At 42.5% G+C, this 20926-nt stretch overlaps 2 protein-coding genes and 1 long non-coding RNA gene across 3 annotated transcripts in view; 1 reads left to right on the top strand and 2 right to left on the bottom strand.

The window, feature by feature from the left end:
• Positions 1-1503, bottom strand: part of PGGT1B (protein geranylgeranyltransferase type I subunit beta) — a 42210-nt gene extending 40707 nt beyond the window's left edge. The window contains 1 exon segment of the mRNA XM_030003885.2: positions 1345-1503. Within this exon segment, the coding sequence (XP_029859745.1) occupies positions 1345-1484 (140 nt within the window). The 5' untranslated portion in view covers positions 1485-1503.
• Positions 1504-1596: 93 nt separating this feature from the next.
• Positions 1597-7394, top strand: LOC115336602. The gene is made up of 3 exons (XR_003921840.2): positions 1597-1712; positions 2681-2741; positions 7071-7394. It is a non-coding gene; the product is annotated as an uncharacterized LOC115336602 (long non-coding RNA).
• CCDC112 (coiled-coil domain containing 112) lies at positions 1723-11890 on the bottom strand. Its single transcript, XM_030003883.1, has 10 exons — positions 11795-11890; positions 10927-11042; positions 9020-9141; positions 7195-7284; positions 5792-5867; positions 4811-5201; positions 3555-3968; positions 2751-2846; positions 1958-2076; positions 1723-1868 (listed from the first exon to the last, which is right to left on the bottom strand). Exons 1-10 carry the CDS (start codon positions 11846-11848, stop codon positions 1838-1840), a joined length of 1509 nt encoding a protein of 502 aa, XP_029859743.1. The 5' UTR covers positions 11849-11890; the 3' UTR covers positions 1723-1837.
• Positions 11891-20926: the final 9036 nt, after the last annotated feature.

The following is a 20926-nucleotide window of genomic DNA, read 5'->3' as shown; positions in this document are numbered from 1 at the left end:
TAGGCTGAACAAACCCCTTTTCTTCAGCCTTTCTCCACATGTCAGTGCAGCTAAGGTTAGCCCTTTGCATTATGATTCTAATACATCTGCGTGTTACTGTAACTTTAATGCCTAGAAAAAGTTAAAGAGTATCACATGCCTAGACTTCCTCTTGCTGTCATTTAAAATAACTGACAAAGTATACTGAAACATCTGCTAATTCTTAATGGATAAATGATTTGCAACTCTGAAACCAAAAATTCTAACCTTCCTTTTGAATATAAAGTTACCTGTTATTCCACACAGTTTGGCACTATCCATACTAGTCCTTGCACGTTTTTGCCAAGTGTTCCTACTCTCAACTGAAATAAAGCTTGATTTAGGAGAAAGAATTGATCAAAGCCATTAAGCATTCTTCACAGCACGACTTGCAGGTTACAAAGTGAAAAGCATCTTATGATTTTATTGGTTGAATAAGATGCTGAACCCTCTACATGTCTCCAAGTTTTTAATCAAGTGCAGCTTGACAGTCAAATTATTGATCCTCTTGTGCCACAGATGTAACAACTACCTTACATGAAGACTTTAAGAATCGGAAGTAAATGTATTCTGAAAACATTACAGGCACGAGTGTCCCTCTAATTCAAAGTGAGGAACATAGTTCACTAGTATTTTAACTCCTACGCTAGCTAATGAAGATTTGAATTACTTCTGCTACATAAACAAGAGTCTTCTGCATGCTGACTTCGAGCTACAAAAGGATTAAGTCATTTACTTTAGAATCAACTTCTGGGGTGGATTAAAAGAGCAAAGCACAAGAATGAAAACAGATTAAAAGGATCAGCAAGTCTTCCCTCGTGGACATCAGGGACTGTGGCGGACACAGCTTAAGCAAGCACAAACCAAACCCCTACGCCGACTCCTGTTTCTTGGGAGCCGTCTGCCGGTGGGCAGATTTTCAGGGAGCGCCTTCCTTTCGGCCACCGCCGCGCCCGGCCGTGCCGGCGGCCAGCACGGCGCGGTGCTGCACCGCCCTGCCCACCGCCGCGGAAGGCGAGGCGAGGCCGGGCCGGCAGCTCTCCAAGAGGGATCTCCCATCCACGCGGCTGCCCACCGGAGAGGGAAGAGCCGCCGCCTCCCCGAGACGGCGGGGCGCGGGGGGGGGTGCGCCAGGCAAAAAGCAAGGGGGTCCGTCCCGCCTTCCCACCGCGCGGCCCGAGGGCGACGGGGGCGCGCCGAGACACCGGCCGCCGGCCCCAGGGCGGCGGGGCCCCGCGGCCCCGAAGGCCAGCACGGCGGCCACCGCCGACCCCGGGGCGGGCAGGCGGCCGGCCCGCCCGCAGCCCGAGGAGCCCGGCCCGCTACCTGCTGGTCTCCAGCGAGGAGTAGCGCTCGGGCAGGAGCTGCAGGCAGCGCTGGAAGAAGCGCACGTGCCGCTCCCGCAGGAAGTCCAGCCGCTCCGCCTCCCCCGAGGACGACAGCTCCTCCGCCGCCGCCGCCTCCATCTTGCCGCTGCCCACGCCCGGCGCGCCCGGACTGCGTCACGCGCGGCGGCCGCCCCGCCCCCTCCGCGGCGACGTCACCGGGAGCCGCCTCGCCCGCGTCCCGCGAGAGGGTCGGCGGCCGCGCGTTGCTTCGCTGCCGGCGGGGAAACGCGCTTTTAATGCGGAGGGGAACGCACGCCGCCAGTCCGACGGACGACGCTTCAAACCCCACACTCACAAAATGCAAAGGTAACACACGTCACTGCGTCAGACACGTTTTGTGACAGCCCCGGAGGACTGCTGGCCGCTTCACGGGCCAGGAAGTCATCATCCTGCGACAGGGACCGGGGAGGGTTGGGGGGTGTGCTCGTCCTCTACAGCCCTTGTCTCCAGACCGGGGTAGCTCTAAAAACAAGGCCAAAAAAAAAAGCGTAAAGAGCTCACACATAAACTGTATTTTTGTCATGCCGTGCATCCGTCGTTCTCCTCCTTACCGACGAGGAATACGTAAAAGCGGTTCTGATGCTGTCACTGCGACCTCTCTTGTGCGTTCCTCCCAGCCCTCGGTAGGTCTGCACAGCCTGGTCAGGTCTCTGGTTACCCGAGTCTCGACCTCGGAGTGAAACAGACAAACAAATTGGTCGTTTTCATTGATCGCAGAGTGAGTTACATACACTCATTAGGTCTCCATCATGTGGATGGGTGCAGAGTAAAAAAAAAAAAACACCCACCCCCCCCCCCCCCCCCCAAACCAACACAAAAACAACACACAGCTGCTAGCCCAAAAGAGACTTTTCCTTCCCCACCATCACAGGAAATGGGAGAAACATGAAATCAGTAAAAGGGGCAAAACTGTTTGCTGTCATTACATTTTAGTAATTTAAAAGGTTAGAGACTCCAAGAACCCAAACAGCATTCCCCAAACTCTTCTGAAAGCCAGCCTGCTTATTTAGCTAGTGGTAGAAAACCACTCAAAAAATAAAAAATGCCACCTGTATTACAGCTCATTTGTATGAGCTGTAGGCTTTACCCAGAATAAGTATTGCTGGGAGTTAAATAAATTCTCTTGTCTCCCCTGCCCCCCTCTTTTTTTTTTTTTTTTTAAACACAAGAACAACTATGCCTGCTACATTTTTGTCTCCTGATAACAAGCATGACTTACTTCATTTTTTTTCCTTTATCAACCATTTACATAAGTAAAAATAATTGCTTTTTAGATCAATGAGGAGAAAGGTCGTTTGAACAACCAAGCTGCACACACCTCAGATTAAAACAAAGGTAAGTTACCTTCTCTCTTAACTTTGCCAGCCTTTTTTCTTTTTCTTGTTTCTCTACTGCTTTAGCTTGTTTTTGTAGACTCCTTAGCTTCAGTTTATGTAGATCCTGAAACACATAATGAAGGAAAAGCAAACTTTTCTTCAGAAGTAAAACACATCGTATGAAAACATATATGCAGCCTTTTCACAGTTTTTGTTTTGATATTATCTCATCATACTACAGAATAAAGTTATACTAGGTAGCTACTTGCTATAGATTGTCCTGCACAAACAAATTATAATTACACAGTTTTGAAAAAACATGGATTGTAATAGTTTAATCTCTATAAAAGTGAACTCTAGTGTGAATGCTGACAATAACAGCAGTTCTCCAGTAATCAGATTTACATTGATATGGGATCTAACTTGATCTTACAGCTACTGAAACCTGCAGGATATTCAAACATTGCTTTATTTCATATCTGCATACAACAATCAGGTCTTCTGACATTTTCTATAGCATGGAGAGCAAGGCAGCCCAAGCTGGTTTTCCCCAAACATTTTCACATTGAAGTAAATAAAACCACTTCTATATGTAGAAAGAAATATGGGATTGAATCTTCCTGAAAATTTAGATAGTGAGGAAAAGGAACATCTTTGTCTAAAAGTTTCATACTGTTTCTTGTATGTAACAGATGCTGTTATTCATAGTGAATCAAAAATAGATTTAAATTAATGAAACTTGGATTTTAAAAGTGTTTAACAGATTCTATTGTAGGAGGAAGTAGGCAAATTTAAAACAACAACATGCATAAATGGAGATATAATTACGCACATGCGCTTGAAACTTAGTAATTTCTTCTGCAGCAATTCTCTTCCTTTCCACCTTTTCAGCTTCCTCCCTCTTCTCCTTTTCAAGCTTTTCAAGTGCCTCCTTTTCTTTCTTCTGCAAGGTATACCTTTCCAACAGTAACTTCATGTGGCATTGACGCTGGCGTTCTTTTTGCTGCTTTTTCACCTTCTCTTTTTCTAGTTTTAGTTGTGATGCTTTTTCCATTGCAAATGCTATTGCTTTCTGTTTCTTCCATGCTTCAGTTGCTGCTTGTTGTCTTTTTCTTTCCTCTGCTTTTTGCTTCTGAGCTTCTTCATGCTGTAGCCATTCTTCCTTGAGCATTTTTCCTGATTTCTCTTTCTCCTTCAAATTTCCTTCTTTTTCTTGCTGCTGCTTTTCTTTCCACTTCTTAATTGACTGCAAGAGAACAGCAGGGGAAAGAAAATAAGGTTTTCATGAAAGTTTTCCACGTGCCCATTGATTCAGTCTGATGAAAACATACACTCCAAGGATACAAAGTGCAGATAGGAATTAAAAGTCTACTAAAGGTGGAACCTGTGGCCAAGAAGCAACTATGTCTGCTTTCTCACAGGTTTTGGTTCCCCCCCCCGCCCCCATTTTATGGATCACACATAGCAGGTTAATACATGCCTGCTAAGATTATTTACGTTATGGCATTCATATTAACTTTGGGTAGTTATGAATGTTTGTGTAATACGATTCTAATGCAAACATATTTCAGGTCTTAATTTTTTTTTTTTCTTCAAACTAAAAATTCCACCTACTATTTTATAATTCAGTTTTTATGTCAGTGTATCTTTTATTATTCAGAGGGATAGTTTTTGAAGTAATCTTAATTCTCTATGTCAGTATGGCATAGGTATATTGCCTATACAGCAGGACAGACTTTCTTAGGGACAGATATAACAAGAACTGCAGTTTCAGATAGGATCACTTACTGATATGGCATTGGCATCTAACTTGCTGGACCACTGCCATCAAAGGCATTTATTATATACTTTGGCAATACACAGCCCACTTCAGTGCATTGTTAGGTCTACGCTTACTGGTAATTCTTCAAGACAAAGTATTTCTGGCAAGTTGAGGATGCTGAAGAGTTGAGTTATATATCATCACCTATAACAGAAATCCACCTAGCACTACCACCAGAGAGACAAATACAAAAATAAGAAATGCATGCATTTTAAAAATAAGTACTTTTTCTTAAAGCTACAAAAGCCCTAGAGGGGTTATTTTACCTCTTTCTTTCTTTTCTGTAAAATTAGAAATTCTTGATACCATTTGTCATGCTGTTCAATATCTTCTTTTGTTCTTCCACCGAGATACTCAAGGGCTTCATCCACATAAGGTAGCCTTCCTTTGTGTTTTGTCCATACTCTCAGAAAATTTTGATGATCATAATCATCCCAGCCTCCTTGCCGCCCTCCTGTTCGCTGAAGAAATCTTTCAAACTCTACTACTTCTTCAGGTAGATGATTTTCTAGTGTTTTATCAACTGAGACCCTGGCTGATGGTAATTTCAAAACTTTTTCTGTTGTTGAACTGCCTAATGCCCACAGTTCCACTTTTCTCTCAAAGACACGGAGCTCATTGATGGCAGTTTTTTCCTCCTTCAAAAGCTGTTCATATCTGAAAAGAGAATAAACACTGAAATGTAAGAAAAAAAATCCAGTATTCATTGTTCATTCACTGAAAATGAATTTTGGAATTGTTCAATGCCACAAAAAAGCTATTCTTCAAAGATTAAGAACTGAAATGGTAACACAGATGACAGCATGGTTGTAATGATCATATAATAAAGCACTACACAGTCAGAATTAAGTTACCCTTTTAGTGAAAGCACACATTTATGGGACTCAAACAATTTACTCAATCTCCTCCTGACACCAGTAGAGAGAAAGGGAAAAAAACCCCACCCACTTAAAAAACCAGTAACAAGAAGACTCCCACAATCTCATCTCTTCTGCAGCCTCTCTCCCAAAAGCCTTTTCATAGGCAAATCATTGTTACATTGCATCACTGCAATAGCTATATAAACAGCCTCTTTAAAAGGCTGTTTATGAAGATTCTAACATTGATAGCTTGAGTTTTGATTTACATACCACAGGAATCACAAGCAAAAGAGTAAATTAAAAGAATAGTTTACTTGATTAATGCAAAGTTTTCATTGTGTTTTATGAAAGCACTTTTTCTTGTAGCTGAAGCATGTATAAACATACATTTGCCTCTGTTCCTCTTTAAAAGCATTGATTGCATTTTCAACTTCTTCCATCATTTCCTTGAGCTTGTCAACAACTAGAGGAAAAGAAGAAAAGAGCGTATCTCACTTAAGAAGTCTACAGTATTTACCAGTAATTCAGCACTATCCAGAAATGTAGGCACTTGTAGAGACTTCTGGAACACTTTTATTTCAGTGTACAAAAAAGCATGCATTTGCATCTCAAACAGCCTTAAAAGACAGACTCTCATTTATTCAAAAGGTGTGATTTCACAGTGATTTAGCTAACTGGAAGCAGATCCCAGTATAAATGTTTATTTCCATTAAACAAGTCTCAGAGTAACCTTCAACTGATTCACAGAATAAGACGGCCTTGTCCTAAAGAGTTTCCACTTTTGTTTTTTATAATAATGCAGTTAGCAACTTAAGAAATATTTGAGTGTGCTTCATTTATACCAGGCTTTAGCAATCCTATTTAACCTACAGGTCACTACTTTTACAAAGCTGACAAAGAAACATCAAAGTAAGATTTTATCCTGTACTGTCAGCATGCTGTAGTCCTGATGTGGAGAAAGACAGTAAGACAGCTGTCTAGAGAAGATCTATTTTGCAATGGTAGAAAAAAGTTTTAGAATCTGTTTTAAACCAGCACACCATCCCTGTGGACACATATTGAACACATAGTTTAACTAACTTGTCTTTAAAAAATAATAAACTAAATTGGTACAGTTATATCATCTAAAACTCATAGTTCAGCTTTCATGCCTTGTTAGTTCTTGGTATCTTTGCTGACAGCTTAAGAAGATAATGCATTTTTATAGACTAGACACTGAATAAATGAAGGAGATGCATTTTATCTAGCATGAGAGAGCCGTCAGCTAGTAGGAGGGCTTCAACCTGAACTCCACACGAGCTGGTAGAGTATCACACGAGAAAAGCACTGAAAGAACCAATTTCCCAAAAGTTTCAAAACATCCAAACTCAATGAGTTGTTTCAGCATTTTCTATAGAATATTCCACCTTACACTTCAAGCCATGTGTCCCTGTAGACCCTACTCTGTGACCTCTTACCAGATGAAAGGGAGCTACATCTAAATGGCACTGCAATACTAACTTTCTTTTACATAAGGCAAGGAGTTACATACAGAAAATACCTGGCTTTTAACAGTCTGAAGAAACAAACCCACACCACTTCTAAGACAGGGCAAGTTTCTCTGTTTCCACACAGAACGGCACAATCTTTCAACATTTCTTACATTTCTGTATTCTTCCCTTCCCAGATTCCTGGAAAAGCAGACAGACTGGAGAAGGAGTGTCCCAAGTCTGCAGGAGAATCACAAGCCCAACTACGCAAGAAATCTGTCTACAGATGAAACAGTTTTTAAATCTGTCATCACAACTTACATTCTGGTGTAGGCTTCACATCTTTTAATTGCTGCTGAAGTCTCTTCACGTTATTTTGTATTTTTGATAGCTGCTGCAGGATTTTAGCTTCTGTTAAACAAATTAAGGTGCTGATAGTTCCAGTAGTTTCTTTGTGCATTAAATTCAATACAATAACAAGAGCAATGAAGTGTCCAAAATAAACTGTGGATTTCGTCTAATCAGGAACACAAATTCTGTTTGATCATATGAAACTGCCATAATACTAAGCATGACTGTAACTGCATGTAGCTGACTGCATGGGCCATGTATCTCCCCACACAGTGTCAACAGATTTTAAAATTAGTAGCTCCTATTTCTAAAGGGGTCAACAGGATAGTCATATCTAGATTAAATCAGTTGTTTGTTTGTTTTTTTCCCACTCAAACTTTTATCAGGTAACTGGAGTTTGGAGAATATTGCCTATGCAGATGACACCTGCTCCAGAATTTTGAGGGAGACTCTGACCTAGGCCTCAAAACACTCAGCAGTTAAGAGAAAACAAACGTGGAAAGCGTATGTGAATGTACTACTTCAGTGTAGTTAACTGAAGTAGAATAAGTGGTTTTGTGTACTCCAAGCATACGCTTATTTGCTTTGTTACCACTTGGCTCCTCATGAGTCCATAAATACAATACTGATGAGGATGACGTTCTGGATACATCTTAGGTACTAAGGAGCTATATCTTCTATACTAAAAGATTTGGTTTAAGGAAGGGATAACAGAGTCCAAAACCTAAATGTAACAAAAAGTAGCTAAGACATGACCCTAGTGATTCCTGCTGAGACCACAGAAAATGTAAAAGCACACGGATCATGCTGAAAGACCTGAACATAGTAAATGGGAGGTCTGGGGGTTCTTGTACACACCCTAAATGATCATACTCCAAGACTCCTTCACATCTCACATGTAGTGCCTTACACCTCTCATCTTTGTCCTCTTTATTATCTCACAACAGTATCTCCACCCATACTTCCATACTCCCTTCTTACCCTGGAAAATTTTCTGAACTTTTTAGCTTAGTCGTTCCTCAGAAATATTTACATTTCTTAAGGATCACAAGATGTAAAGGATATGATAAATTTCCTTAGACATTAAAACACATCCAAATTTGTAAGGTAAGTGTATTTTTAGTTGTGTCTACGTGTCCCTTCCCTTCTTCAACTTACTGATCTTCTGTATCAGAAGGCATAGCATCATTTATTTGATTACTTTTGAAAGAATCTAGGTACTGTGACCAGGGAGTCACTTTTTCCCCCCTGAAGTAATTAATTAGTCCATAAGTGGAACAGATATTGTAGGACAGACTGTGTACCATCTCACACCACTATTTAGACTATGAATATTCATTTCCCACAAATTTAAAAAATGCAAACACAGAACTCTTTAAAAGTATATTTAAAGGCAGCAATCAGTCTGAGAAAACTTATGTTGCAGTTAAGTATATATTTATTGTACCTTAGCTAGACTACATTAGATTTTGCAATACACGCACAAAATTGATTCCAAGTTTCTAGAACAGTAACTTTCCCCTGAAGTAGTTGCGGGTAGTATCTGCTACATTCAAGATTAAAAGAAAACAGTTAATAACACAGAAGGCCCCAAATGTTTATGCTTCTGAATTTTGCAAGTGAACTGTGGAAGTCTTCTTTACAAACAGTAGACATGGTGAAATACCACACTTTTATCAGCATCTACCTTCCACCTGAACTAATCTCTCTGTACTACTGATTATTAAAGCATTTAAACAAACAGTAGAGTAAAAAAAAATAAGCAAACAAAAAACCCCCCAGAACCACCACTTACTTTCAGTTTTCCTGCTGACAGTCATGCTACGTTCCAGTTCCTCTAGTGTGCTGTATTCTACCCTGAAATCACTCTTCCTATTGTAAAGATGTCCAATTTTTTCTTTTTCTATATTTGCAAGCCTGCAAAAAAAAAGGTTACCACACTGAGTAAGACATGAATACTTCACAAAGCCCTAAGGTTTTCCAAGGGTAGTATCCAGCTGAGGCTGTGTCACCAGAACTGTCTTAGATTTTATACAAATCACTAGTTTGTTCCTACAGCTGTTTTCAAGGAAAATCTTTCTGCAGTTTTAAGACTACACACCAAAGTAACCCAAGAACTTGAACAAGAGAAAGAAGTTAACAGGGAAACTACCTCGCTGACAGGCAGTGGCTCACACATGAAATGGCCTGAAATTTTATCTGTATGCTCACTATCAGGAAGCCTCATGCGAATTTTCATTGGAAAGCTCACAGACAGGCACAGGCTGCATTAACGCAGCTGCACACATAGATGGAGCCCCAGCACAGACAAAACGAGTACATTCCCTCAGCCTTAACACCAGTTACAGTACTACTGCAACTGAAGATTCAAATTCATTAGCATTTAAATAACTTCAGATACTAAAGCTGCTACCTTACTTACTGACTCTGTATAGTACAGAGAGCTATAGGTGACTTCTGCTTTCCTACTAAGGTCAGAAGCTTTAGAGTACAACTCAGAGCAGGATGTGCTTTGCCTTACTACAACCAGGCGGTATACTAGGGTCTCACCTAAAGAAAAAGCACATGCAAAACGACTGCAGATACTGCAGTCCTGAGCATATCGGTGAGGTTTGGTGCCAGCACATTAGAGATCAGAACAGCAGGACACTGGTGCCACAGAGTAGAGAGATATGTGGTAGGCTTCCCAACATTAAGCAACACTACCAATAGCCCCAGAAACTCTTGTCAGTAGCAGCTGCGTTCTTCAGCAGACTATTGCTGCTATGTGGTTCAAACCCCTATTCGCTACAGTTTATGGTCCACAGTTTAAATGTGTTGCTGTCCACTGGAGTTCACAGACCAGACCCAAGTACTAAATCTCCCCACACAGTGCACTAGAAGCCTTCAGAGCACAACAACTACAGAAGAAGGACAATGTGAATGGCATGCCTTGTTTGAAGTTGCTTGGGAACATTTACATTACCCAGTAGTCAATTTTTAAGCCATAACCCAGGATCCAGGATAACCAAGGAAGAGCTGATTCAGTCAGTCAGCGCAGAACACTGCTGTGAGACTTAAGTGTCACTGTTCTTTCAAGATTCACAACTACAAACCCTTCCTTCAGCCAGGTGGCTATGTCAGCTCTTCCTCATAAAGGTCATCCATTCAAGAAGAAAACTCCCTGTTTTTTCAGCTGCCAGTGTAGTTGTTACAGGACTTACTCAAGATGTGGGGAAACAGATTTAAACCACGTCTGTGCCTGAGCTGTCTTGAACCCCCATTTTCCAAAGCAGTGGCCTAGATACTCTAGATGAAGTGCTTTCAGTCTTCTCTGAGTAAGCTGTTGTAATGCTGCTGCAACTCCCCTTTTGTTGGTATGTCTTAAGGGCTTTAGGTCCTTAGAAGGGTAAGCACAGCTGAGTAGGAAAACTGAGAACTCAATTATGCCACGTGGACCTTCTTCTTTGTGCGTCTAGCACAGCAATAGCTTACTAAAGAAAAAGACTGACTGAAGTCCAAATGGTAATTAGAACAACAGGGCATTTTGGAGTTCATGAGCCTATCCTGAACTACTGTAACAGCCACAATAATCTGCCTGAGCTCCTAAAAAAGAAATCTTAGCCTAAAGGTTTTGTTACCATAAATTCTCACCTTGAACCTTGAGTTATGTTACCTCCAGAAGAGCACGAAAATATGCTTATGATGAAGTGTTTAACTTACTGAGTTTTTAGCTTTTCTGCAGTCCTTACGAATTCAACTTTCTTAGCTTGCTCAGCTCTCATCTTCCAGTTCTGAAATTGTTGACCAGCACCTGCAGTACTGGAACAGCTGTCATTCTGTACATAACAAAACCAAATATTATTCAAAACCAATTGTTTTTTAAATGCTTATTGGTTATTTTTAAGCAGACAACACCACAGCGCAGAGTAACAGCATTACTTCAGTTGTATACCGGTGCAATTCAACTAGTTTTAAGTCACACAGGTATAAAACTGGAGCAATGGCAAGCTGATGACTGTATACAAAACCACATTCTTCAGTGGAAAAATGGAAAGACTGCAACACCAGCTTGCTTTAAGAGAGGCTGCTCACCACACTGCAACACTCAATCAAGGCAACCGCCTTGCCTCTCATGGCGGTCAGCCTCTGACGAGTCTGAGTAACCACCCACCTGACTATAAGCAAGTAGTCTACACTAGGCAGATTACCCCCATTTCATCTTGTTTAAGAAAAGCACTAGCTTAATATCTCTAACCTGCTTAATAACGCTTGCAAATTGCCAACTCGTATTCATAGCAACCCTGGACATCCTTAACACAACCACTGCTAGGAATGCAGTTAATGAAACCGCCTGCTCACGTTATGAAGCTACCATTTTGAGGCCAGCCCGCCAAACCCGCACTGCTTCCTACAGGTCTCTTTTTAACGTTTATCCCTGCACCTTCTATGAGGCTGTAACTCCTCGGCCGCCGCCGCCTCCCGGCGGGCCCGCAGAGACGGGCTCCCCCCGGCCGGCGGGAAAGAAAAACCGGCGGGCTGGGCGGCGGCGGCGGCCCCGCGGCGCGGCGAGACAAGACGAGCCCTTTACCTGTTCCTGCCCGGCGGCGGCCGCCGCAGCGACTGCCATCGCCAGAGCAGCCATTTTGACGGCGGCCGCGGGTGCCGCGCCGCCCCGCCGGCGGCGCTGAGGGGCGGCCCGCGCCCCGCCCCGCCCCGCCCCGCCCCGCCCCGCCGCGCCCCGGCCGCTTGAGGCGCCCGCAGTCGCTGGGATTTCGGCAGAGCGCAGGTCGGGGTCGGGGGGATTTGGCCCGCGTTGTCCGAACCGAACGGTGCGTCCGAGAGATGTGCCGCCGCCTTGAGGGGGAAGGTGCCCTCCAGAGTGCCCGCAGCCGCGCGGTCGAGGTGGTGAGCGTTCGGAGCAGACGGCGGCCTCGAAAGGCCCCAACCTCTTTTCCGGTGCTGTTGGAGCCCCCTCAGTTGTCTTGAAGAGCTGGGGCCGCGGGCTGGGCGTCGCAAGGTGGTGTCCCGTCACAGCGACGTGCTGAAGACCCGCTGGACAGCCCTGGCCTGGCCTGTGGGGCTGTTCAGGAATCCTGTCCGTGGAGATCCATCAAATGGCATGGCAGCCGGTGGTGCTTGCTGTAGGGTAGCACTGTGTCGGGCTCTTCTCTCAGTGGCTGGTGTTAATTGGGAAGAGCCGTGCATGGTTGTGATTTGACTATGACTGATTAACTGTCTTGTATCTACGACTGAACACTTTTTTTCTGCTTTCTTAACTCACGGAGGGCACTTGTTACTGGCTCTGGTTTCATTTATGTTAGGACACAACGTTTTGTATTGATTGCTTCCTTCAGGAAGACCAGAATATATCCTCATTACCCTGACAGAAAATAAAAAGAGTTTTGCATTACTCAATACATTTTTGGGACTCTCAAGATCTTGTTTTTCACTCACGTATACCAATCAAACTTTTAATGAGTTGCCAGTTAACATTTCTGCAGAATAGAAATCATCTATTCATGTAGTGGCTTTGCTAGCTAAAGAGATTTTACAAACTGGTGTTTTCCCAGCTGCAGAACACAAAAGCATTCACAGATGCTAACCAAATGGCCTAAGCTGAAGACATTTTATTGCCTAATTGATGTTTTTAAGAGCACTTTCCTGATATATTTTTCCTCTTCATGCTTTATGGCTGCACTGACATTTGGTTTCTTTGTATTTGCTGAATAGGAGTTAACAAGTAAAGGAGAACATTTCAAAACCTGAAAACAGTCATCAGCATAAATTAAGGAGGATTGTTCTCACAGATTGCTACCTGAAATGGCTTGTAAAAGTATTCTCTCCACAGCAGCATTTCAAAGTCTTCTTTGTCTTGTCCTTCACTATCAGATGTAAGAGAAAAAAGTGTGTCTTCTAGAACTTGTTTGTATTTGCTTTCCTTTGGTTACTGTCAGCCCTTCCAAGGTTTCTGTTACAAGGATCAGCAAACTGATAACTGGTCAGGGATTGCTCCACAGCAAGCACCTGTTTTCAGCAAGCATTTTAAAAAGGTGGCTCCGGTCATGGTGTAATTCAGATACTGTTCAGTAGTTTACCAAATTCTGGATGGTCAATCTATATTATTGTTTGCCACACATTTTACTTGTGAGTTACTCAGAATCCTGAGGACTTTGGAAAGATGCCGTAGAAACCATGTGCAGAGATATTTCAGGTATTGGAGCAGAGCTTGGCTTTGCTAGTTCTTTGCTAGCACTAGGGAGGGTCAGGCATCAAGGAGTGATGCTGGTATAAAGATGAACCCTGGCTTTCAGCTGGGCCAGGACGTTATTTCATTCCTTCTAAGAAGCAGGATGCATCTAAGCCAGGATATGCCTGTGGTGGGTTGGCCTTGGCTGGCCACCAGGTGCCTACCAAGCTGCTCTATCACTCTCCCTCCTCCGAAGGACAGGGGGAGAAAATAAGATGAAAACCTCATAGGTCAGTAAAGGCAATTTAATAAGTAAAAGCAAAGGCTGCGTTCGGAAGCAAAGGAAAGCAAAATGATTTATTCTCTACTTCCCATCAGCAGATGATGTCCAGCCACTTCCTGGGAAGTACAGCCCCAGTACACTTAGCGGTTGCTTTAGAAGACAAACACCTTAATAAGAAATGCCCCCCTCCCCCCCCGGCCTTTTCTCTTAGCTATTATTGCTGAGCACGACATCATATGGTATGGAATATGCCTTTGGTCAGTTTGGGTCAGCTGTCCTGGCTGTGTCCCCTCCCAACCTCTTGCCTACCCCTAGCCCACCGGCCTTTGGGGAGGATGTTGGAGAGACAGCCCTGATGTTGCGCAAGCACTGATCAGCAGTAGCCCAAATGCTGGCGTGTTGTCAACACCTTTCTAGCTACAAACACAAAGCACAGCTCTATGTGGGCTGCAGTGGGGAAAGTTAACTCCAACCCAGCCAGACCAAATACAATGGCACAACTCTTGGGTGGCCTCTGTGTCCTTTTTGTAAACAGGTAATCTAGATCCAGAAGAAATGAGCTAGATAATTACGTAAGGTAAATACATCCCGACCTCTCTCTCACTCTCTCAGCTTAGTTTGGTGTTTGAGGTTAGCAAATCCCTGACTTCTGTGTGTGTTTTGCTTCATAAAAGCTTTCAAGATTTTGCAAAGAAATCAAGCATGGAAATACACCAAGAAAAAAATAAAGCTGTTAAAATTTAAAGGAACTGGGTAAACAGAACAAAAAAGCCCAAGTAACAGAAAAAAACCTGTTAGCCAGGAAGATACGATGCCAGCAATCAAAGATTTGATCACAGCCACTTACCTTTATGGAAGAGGCCTCGTGTCACAGTATTGGTTCACCATTTTCCTGAAATCCTTCAAGCCAAATAGAGAAAAAGGACTGCACAGTAACGTTCCATTCCCATCCATGAGATCCTTGAGGAAATTGCCTATCTTACAAGGACGCATAAGCATCCACTCACTGGATGCAGATCCCCAGAAGAAAGACTTTCCTAAGTCAATATTTCTCTTCAAAGTGTTGGGGTTTTTTTTGTTTTTTGTTTTTTTTGTTGTTTTTTTTTTAACTGGTGCCTTATCTCTGAGTCCTCAACAAGAATGCATCAGGGGAGTTGTAAAGTATCAAGCAGAAAAGACAGCCTGTGTTAAAGAAGCAAACTGGAAGCAGTTTAAAAGAGAACGAATAAACTAATGATCAGAAAACCAAAGCCTTTAACCCTGTGGGTACAACTATCCACTTGTGAAGGCACTCATAAAAAATTGTCTAGTTATCCTAGACTATAAAAGCACCCAGCTGCTGCTAACAACATGGGCTTTCCCTGTATTTTCATTTCTGAAAAAAATGTCTCCACTCTACTCTGCTCAGACTCACAGGTCAGAATTAAACCAACTCAGGGCATCAGCCAGAATATGAAAAAAAACATGGATGCAGGTGGAAAAAAAGCTATTACAGGTACATGGATGGTATGTGCTTATTCTGGGGTGCTGTAATAATGCATGCTGGGGGGTGATAAGCAGAGTAGGGAGAGCACCTGATAGGTACACTGTGGGAACATATTTAGCTAATGGTCACAAGAGCATTCCAGATGCTTTAGAAGGCCTTGAACAGAATAAACAAGAAGACAAAAATAAGAAAGATATCAATTAGAAGAACACAGGTGCGCATTCCATGATAAAGGGAACTTGGCACAAAGAACCTCAATTCGGCAGTTTATCTTGACCAATTAGACTGAGACAAGTTTCGCATGTTTTAGTTAGTATAACCAATTATGTCTTATGTTTATGCGCGTGTACAGTGTTGATATAACTAATCATTAAGTGTAACTAGGCACGTGGACAGTGCGTGAGTAATGTGTGTAACCAATAGTAAAATAGCTAAACGCATGTACGGATGTAACCAATGTATAAAATGATGTCTGATGCTCTAGTAAAGGGTCTTCAACTATGATCATATTGGTCGTTGAGTCCATGATTATGCTCCCGCAGTACACCAGCAGTAAGTGCAATAGTGCAGATGTGGGCAGTGGTGGTACAGTTCTGCACTGTGAAGGCAGGCTGCTTTCATCTCTTTAGTTTTTGTCCACCAGGTGTCATCTGAGAAGCACCTGATAGCTACTACAGGCATAGCTTTTGTGTTTTTTTTCTTTCTAGAAACCAACAGCAAGCTTTTACTGTCTATAAGCAACACATCCTGCATTCAGCCTTTTGGCTGTCTCTATCCCTCTTTACAGGATGATCTGATCTGGCCCCGTACTGGCGCCATCAGCTCCCCTTCATTTGATGAGGACAGAGTAATTAGTACCCTTGGGAAACACAGGAGAGAGTGGTCATCACTTCTTCCTCTGAGCCCTGTCCTGGAGTGCTAGCAGACCTGACAGCCTGGACACACAAAGGTTTGTTGTTCTGCAGCCACAGCCCAGTGTTGGTGTCCCCCAGTACCTTTTCCTGCCAGTGCCTAACTTGCCCCAGAAGTTGAGGAGCTCCAGACTAGACAGTGGCAGTATAGTAGGTCCCTTTTCTGTTCCCCAAATGAGTGCCTATTCTGCTCACCCTAACTCATGTTTTGCATAAAGCTTTGCTTTAGGTAGAAAGAACTTTGCATGGTGTCATGATGGCAAGGAACAGTGGCTTGGCTTTCATGTTTTGTTCTGTGTAGAAGGCATCTCCAAAGAAGCTAAAAGCACAAGATACAGAAAGAGGCCTGGAGTCAGTAGCTTAGTTTTAGTAAATGTTTGTAGGATAATATAGATGGTAGGAATAAAAAAAACCTGTATTCATAATGTCCACAGAAATATCTGCTCATCTAAACTACCACTTCCTTTCCTTTCTGTAAAACACAGTCTGTATCTTTCAAGAAAATACATGAAACTTTATTTGAACCCCGGTTGAAGTCTAGATTTCATGCTAAAAGTGAAGTGGAAGACCAAAAGGGAAATGAAAAAACCTGAACAAATCCACGTGACAAATCCAAGGGTCCCAAATGAACAGGAGCACTTCATTTTACTGTTCTTCACTCTCTCCTGATTTATAACTGTGTAAATGACAACTGAATCTGATCTCTTAATAATTCGTCCTATTCCTTCCTTTTTTCCTCCAATTCGTTCCTTCTTTTTTTCCACTCTCTAGGATTTCCTCATCATTGCCAATTCTTGGCTCTTCTGTAATTCTCTCCTTCTTCATCTCCCTTTCCTGTTACAAAAGGAAGAAGAAAATGTTCCTGCAACTGTACTTGAAACACACAAAAAGAGATAGCAGGCATGCCAGTAGAACACAGAGTGATAGTCCTAAGTTCAAGTCCCAATCTTGCAAAATACCTTCCTTCTTAGATCCTGCAAGCAGAGGACAGAGATGTGCTCTGGCAAAATTACAGGAAGTTTTGGGCTTGGCCAAACCTCAACACAGCAAAAAGTTGGATGCTCTCCCCAGTACACATTTGTATATTCAATCAACAACCTTAGCAGCTGCTTGTGTTTGAAACTGGCACACTGCATAGGTCACACTATTGACAGCATCAGTCATGCTGGGGCTTCAAGAGCTTACTCAGCAGCTGTCTCTGCCACTTCTTTTTCATGGTGAGTTTTTAATTTATCAGCTCCTATGCTACTTTTCTGCAGCTGGTTATTAATTCAGTCAAGTGTGATGAACTTTCTTAGGGCCTTTCATTGGCCTTTTCTGTGGCTTCTGCAAAAAATTGGCTGCCTACTTCAGGCTGTCGAGAGCTTTTCTTCCTCCTGTCACATAAAGGCCAAGAGTCTACTAACTCAAGTCACTCTCAGCAGCACTCCCCAAAACCTCAAATAAGTCAGAGGCAGATAAATGAGAATGCGTTACCAACATAATGAAGGTTGTCTAGGGTAGTGTGCCCTACAGAAAAGAGAGGGTTTCCTAGGTCATGCGGAGAATGGCTGGCTGGCAAAGCTGACTTGTACTAGGAGCAAGTGCAAGGATATTTGTGTGCAAACGCGAAGCTGCCATACACAGATGAAGAGAATCACTTGGTCTGTCACAAGTGTATGGCCTGGTGTTGCTACAGCTGGAAGTGTTTAAGAGTTTCGGCATTGATTTCATAATGGGCACATTAAAGCTCTAAATTTTTATGATTACTTCTATTTTTCTCAGTTCTAGTCTCTACAGCTCTCTATGGTAGCTATGAGAGTTACATGGTTAAATTAGTAATCAGAATTAAATTTTTAATCAGAATTTAAAAGCTACATTTTAGAATGTTGTACGTCTACATTTTTGATTTGTAGTTACTGTAAGTCCTTATGCTTAAGCAGCTAACTGAGCGTGTGTGTGACTTGGGACTGTAACTGTACAACCAGTACAGCAACACACATATGTCAATCACAGTCACAATTTTCACCTCCTTTATTCTGGATATGTGGCTGAAAGATGCAAGACACCCTCACTGCTAGTTAACATGGAAGCAAGTCTTTGTAGTTTAAAAGGAGAAAACATTAACAAAAAGTCCATTCACAGCAAAAAAATCATATTGTCCAAATTCAGATTAAAAAATAAATTTGAAATGGTGACAACAACTACTATTTTCATGGCCACCATACAGCTACTCCAGTTTCACAGATTATTCCAGATTTCAGTAGCACAAACTTAAACATTGGGGGTTTCACAGATCTGCTCTTTCAAGGAAAAGAAGCAGTTGGCTAGCAGGTTTTATTCACATTCACTGAGTATTCTTTGACCAACACCCATTTGTCAAAGAGAAGCACCTTCCAGACCATATTAAACATTGCCTCTAATTTCACACCTGGCCTCAGAACTGTTTACTGTAAAACATGACATTATCTGTGCAAGAATATACCTGTCTGTGCCCATATTAGGTCAAATAAGTGTTTTGGCAAAAGAGGCAGTAAATTTTTGTGGGTGTAAGATAGGATCTTGGTACTATTTTAGAGGAAAGGATGTGGTGAAGACCCTCAACACATTGTCCCCTTCCCTTGATCTTCCATGCAATCTCTCATGTGGAGTATGCAGTCTCAAAGTTGTGTGACACTGGGATAAGTACTCCTGGTTTCTGCCCTGACTAAACATTTGCCCCGGTGAAGCCAGTAGAAATGTTGCCGTGTAAACAAGTTGACACGAACACCATTTGTGTCTAACTTGATGCTTTTTGCTAAGGTTTTGGACAACTTTTTCAGGTTTGTAACACTGCCTTCAGGTTTTAGGACTTCTTGTGTCCAGGTCTCAACCACAAATACTATTGAAGCAGCATTCACAAGCAGTGTGAGAGGAAACAGAGAGCTCAGGAGGCTTTAAAGCCCTTGGTTTACATTATTGCCTTCATTTTTCATCTTCCCGGATTTTAAAACAATATTTAGAGCCAGAAGAGCCCCAGTAGAAAAACTTAAGAAGCAGAAATAGATGAGACTACAGGGCAAGGAGAGACTACCTGTTACATATGCGAGGACTGGTCTGGTAGCCTGCATACTGTTCCTACAAAACTCTGCCTCTCTATGTCACCAGTATTGTAGTTCTCAGCATAGCTGCAGGAAGCTGAGGCTGTGATGGGAACCTGAAAAATACTCTGTGTAGATGATTCGCAGATGTGTTTGAAGACAATGATTTCTTATATATTTGGCCAGCAAGAAGCATAAAGTGACAAGGATTTTTTGGTTGGCTTTTTTTTCCCCTGGATTGGTACTACTGCATAACTACCTTAGAAGGATCAGCATGGCCATTATTGATTTCTGTCTGCAGTAGATAGGAATTAGAAAAGGTTTGAAATGAGCCAAAGGTGAAAATTAATCCAAGGAACATTAGTAGTACTCTTCTGTTGGAAACCTTCAATGTCAGGCAGGTGTTGTGCTAACATGGGTTAAAAATGCTATAATCAGTAAGTATTCCAGGGCCAAACTGTGATTAGTAATTAGGTTATGTCCTTATATTTTTTATTCTTTCCTGTTTGGGTTTTTTGCTTTTCATGGGATATCAGATTTTTGTCCCTTTCAAAGTAGAAAATGAAAGCAGAGCACTTTTGATTAGTCCCTGCCTGTTGCCAGAATGGCAAAATATTAAGCTGTTATTTTCAGTGGAAATGAATGGGCTATCAAGATGGATGAAACACTGTCATCTGCATGTAGGTAAAAAAATATTTTTATACATATAATGTGATATCAAATGTGCAAGGCACTGGAGATGGCTGGAGTGGAATAACTCACGGTGGAGGCACATCAATGCAGTGGGCCTGGAACGGTGACAGGGGTTCAGAGGTTGTCACTCCTGCCTCCAGCACAGCTGCCTGGGGGACCTGAGGGAAGTTGCAAAGGCACCACCCGTCCCTACACTGGAACATGCACACACCAGTGTGTAGTGCTGGAGGAGCTTGTGTGGATAGCGCTGCGGCATTGCCACACACCATAGGAATGAATGACAGTGTTGAGAATTGCACGTCAGCATTCGGTTAACCATTCACTTTGCAGCACACAAGATCAAATTAATAGTCACATGTGCATTTGTACTTGTGCTGCTGTTAAGCCACACCTCTAAAAAACTCACGCAAACATATGTAGAGTGTGCGTATAGTATCCTATCCTTGGTAGGTAACGTGGACTGCAAGCCTGCAGGTCACAGCAGGTCTTAGATAATCCACAGAAATATGTTTGGCTGTGAAAAACAACATTGTGGGGCACAACAGAGAAGTGAGGTATTCTTGCTTTCCTCTCACAAACAAGCAGTTGTACCAGGCTGATCCATGCTTCAGGCAGTTGATAAGGAAATGCAGGATATCATAAAACAAGCTTTGTCCCTTAGTGAAGTGTGTAAGTAAGGGTAATGCTGCTGATTACACCTGTGAGACGAAATAGCCTGCTGTACATACTTTTGGAGGATGAGAGGTGTGAGGAAGGTGAGAGGCGTGGCTATATGTTACAGAGCTCTCTGGCAGGTCAGGGAAAAATATGTAGCACAGTATATTGCATAGTTCCAGAATAATACAAACAGGTGGGACTGTTAGTGGGGGAATTTGCAGGGATAATTCATCAGCAGACAGCCCAGTATAATTACATGGTTTTAGCTGTGTATGAGCATGGACCAAAATCTAAAGGTCAAGGTGAGATTGCAAGTGGTTTTAAATGCTGGTGACAGTAGTATGCTCACAAAGCCAGCTGCCAAACTGGTGTGTGATGGTGTAGGCTGCTCTGTAGCACTCCTGATAATAACATCCACAGGTTTCCACTTTTTTCTGTGTTTCC

The sequence above is a fragment of the Aquila chrysaetos genome, chromosome Z, assembly GCF_900496995.4.
Source record: "Aquila chrysaetos chrysaetos chromosome Z, bAquChr1.4, whole genome shotgun sequence".
Lineage (NCBI taxonomy): Eukaryota > Metazoa > Chordata > Aves > Accipitriformes > Accipitridae > Aquila > Aquila chrysaetos.
This window is presented reverse-complemented; position numbering and strand designations above follow the sequence as displayed.

Coding starts and splice junctions, on each gene's coding strand:
- CCDC112 (XM_030003883.1), bottom strand. CDS start 11,848: ATGGCTGCTCTGGCGATGGCAGTCGCTGCGGCGGCCGCCGCCGGGCAG. Junction 11,043..11,794: donor CCGCCGCCGGGCAGGAACAG/GTAAAGGGCTCG, acceptor TGTTATGTACAG/AATGACAGCTGTTCCAGTAC. Junction 5,202..5,791: donor AAAGAGGAACAGAGGCAAAT/GTATGTTTATAC, acceptor TTCTCTTTTCAG/ATATGAACAGCTTTTGAAGG.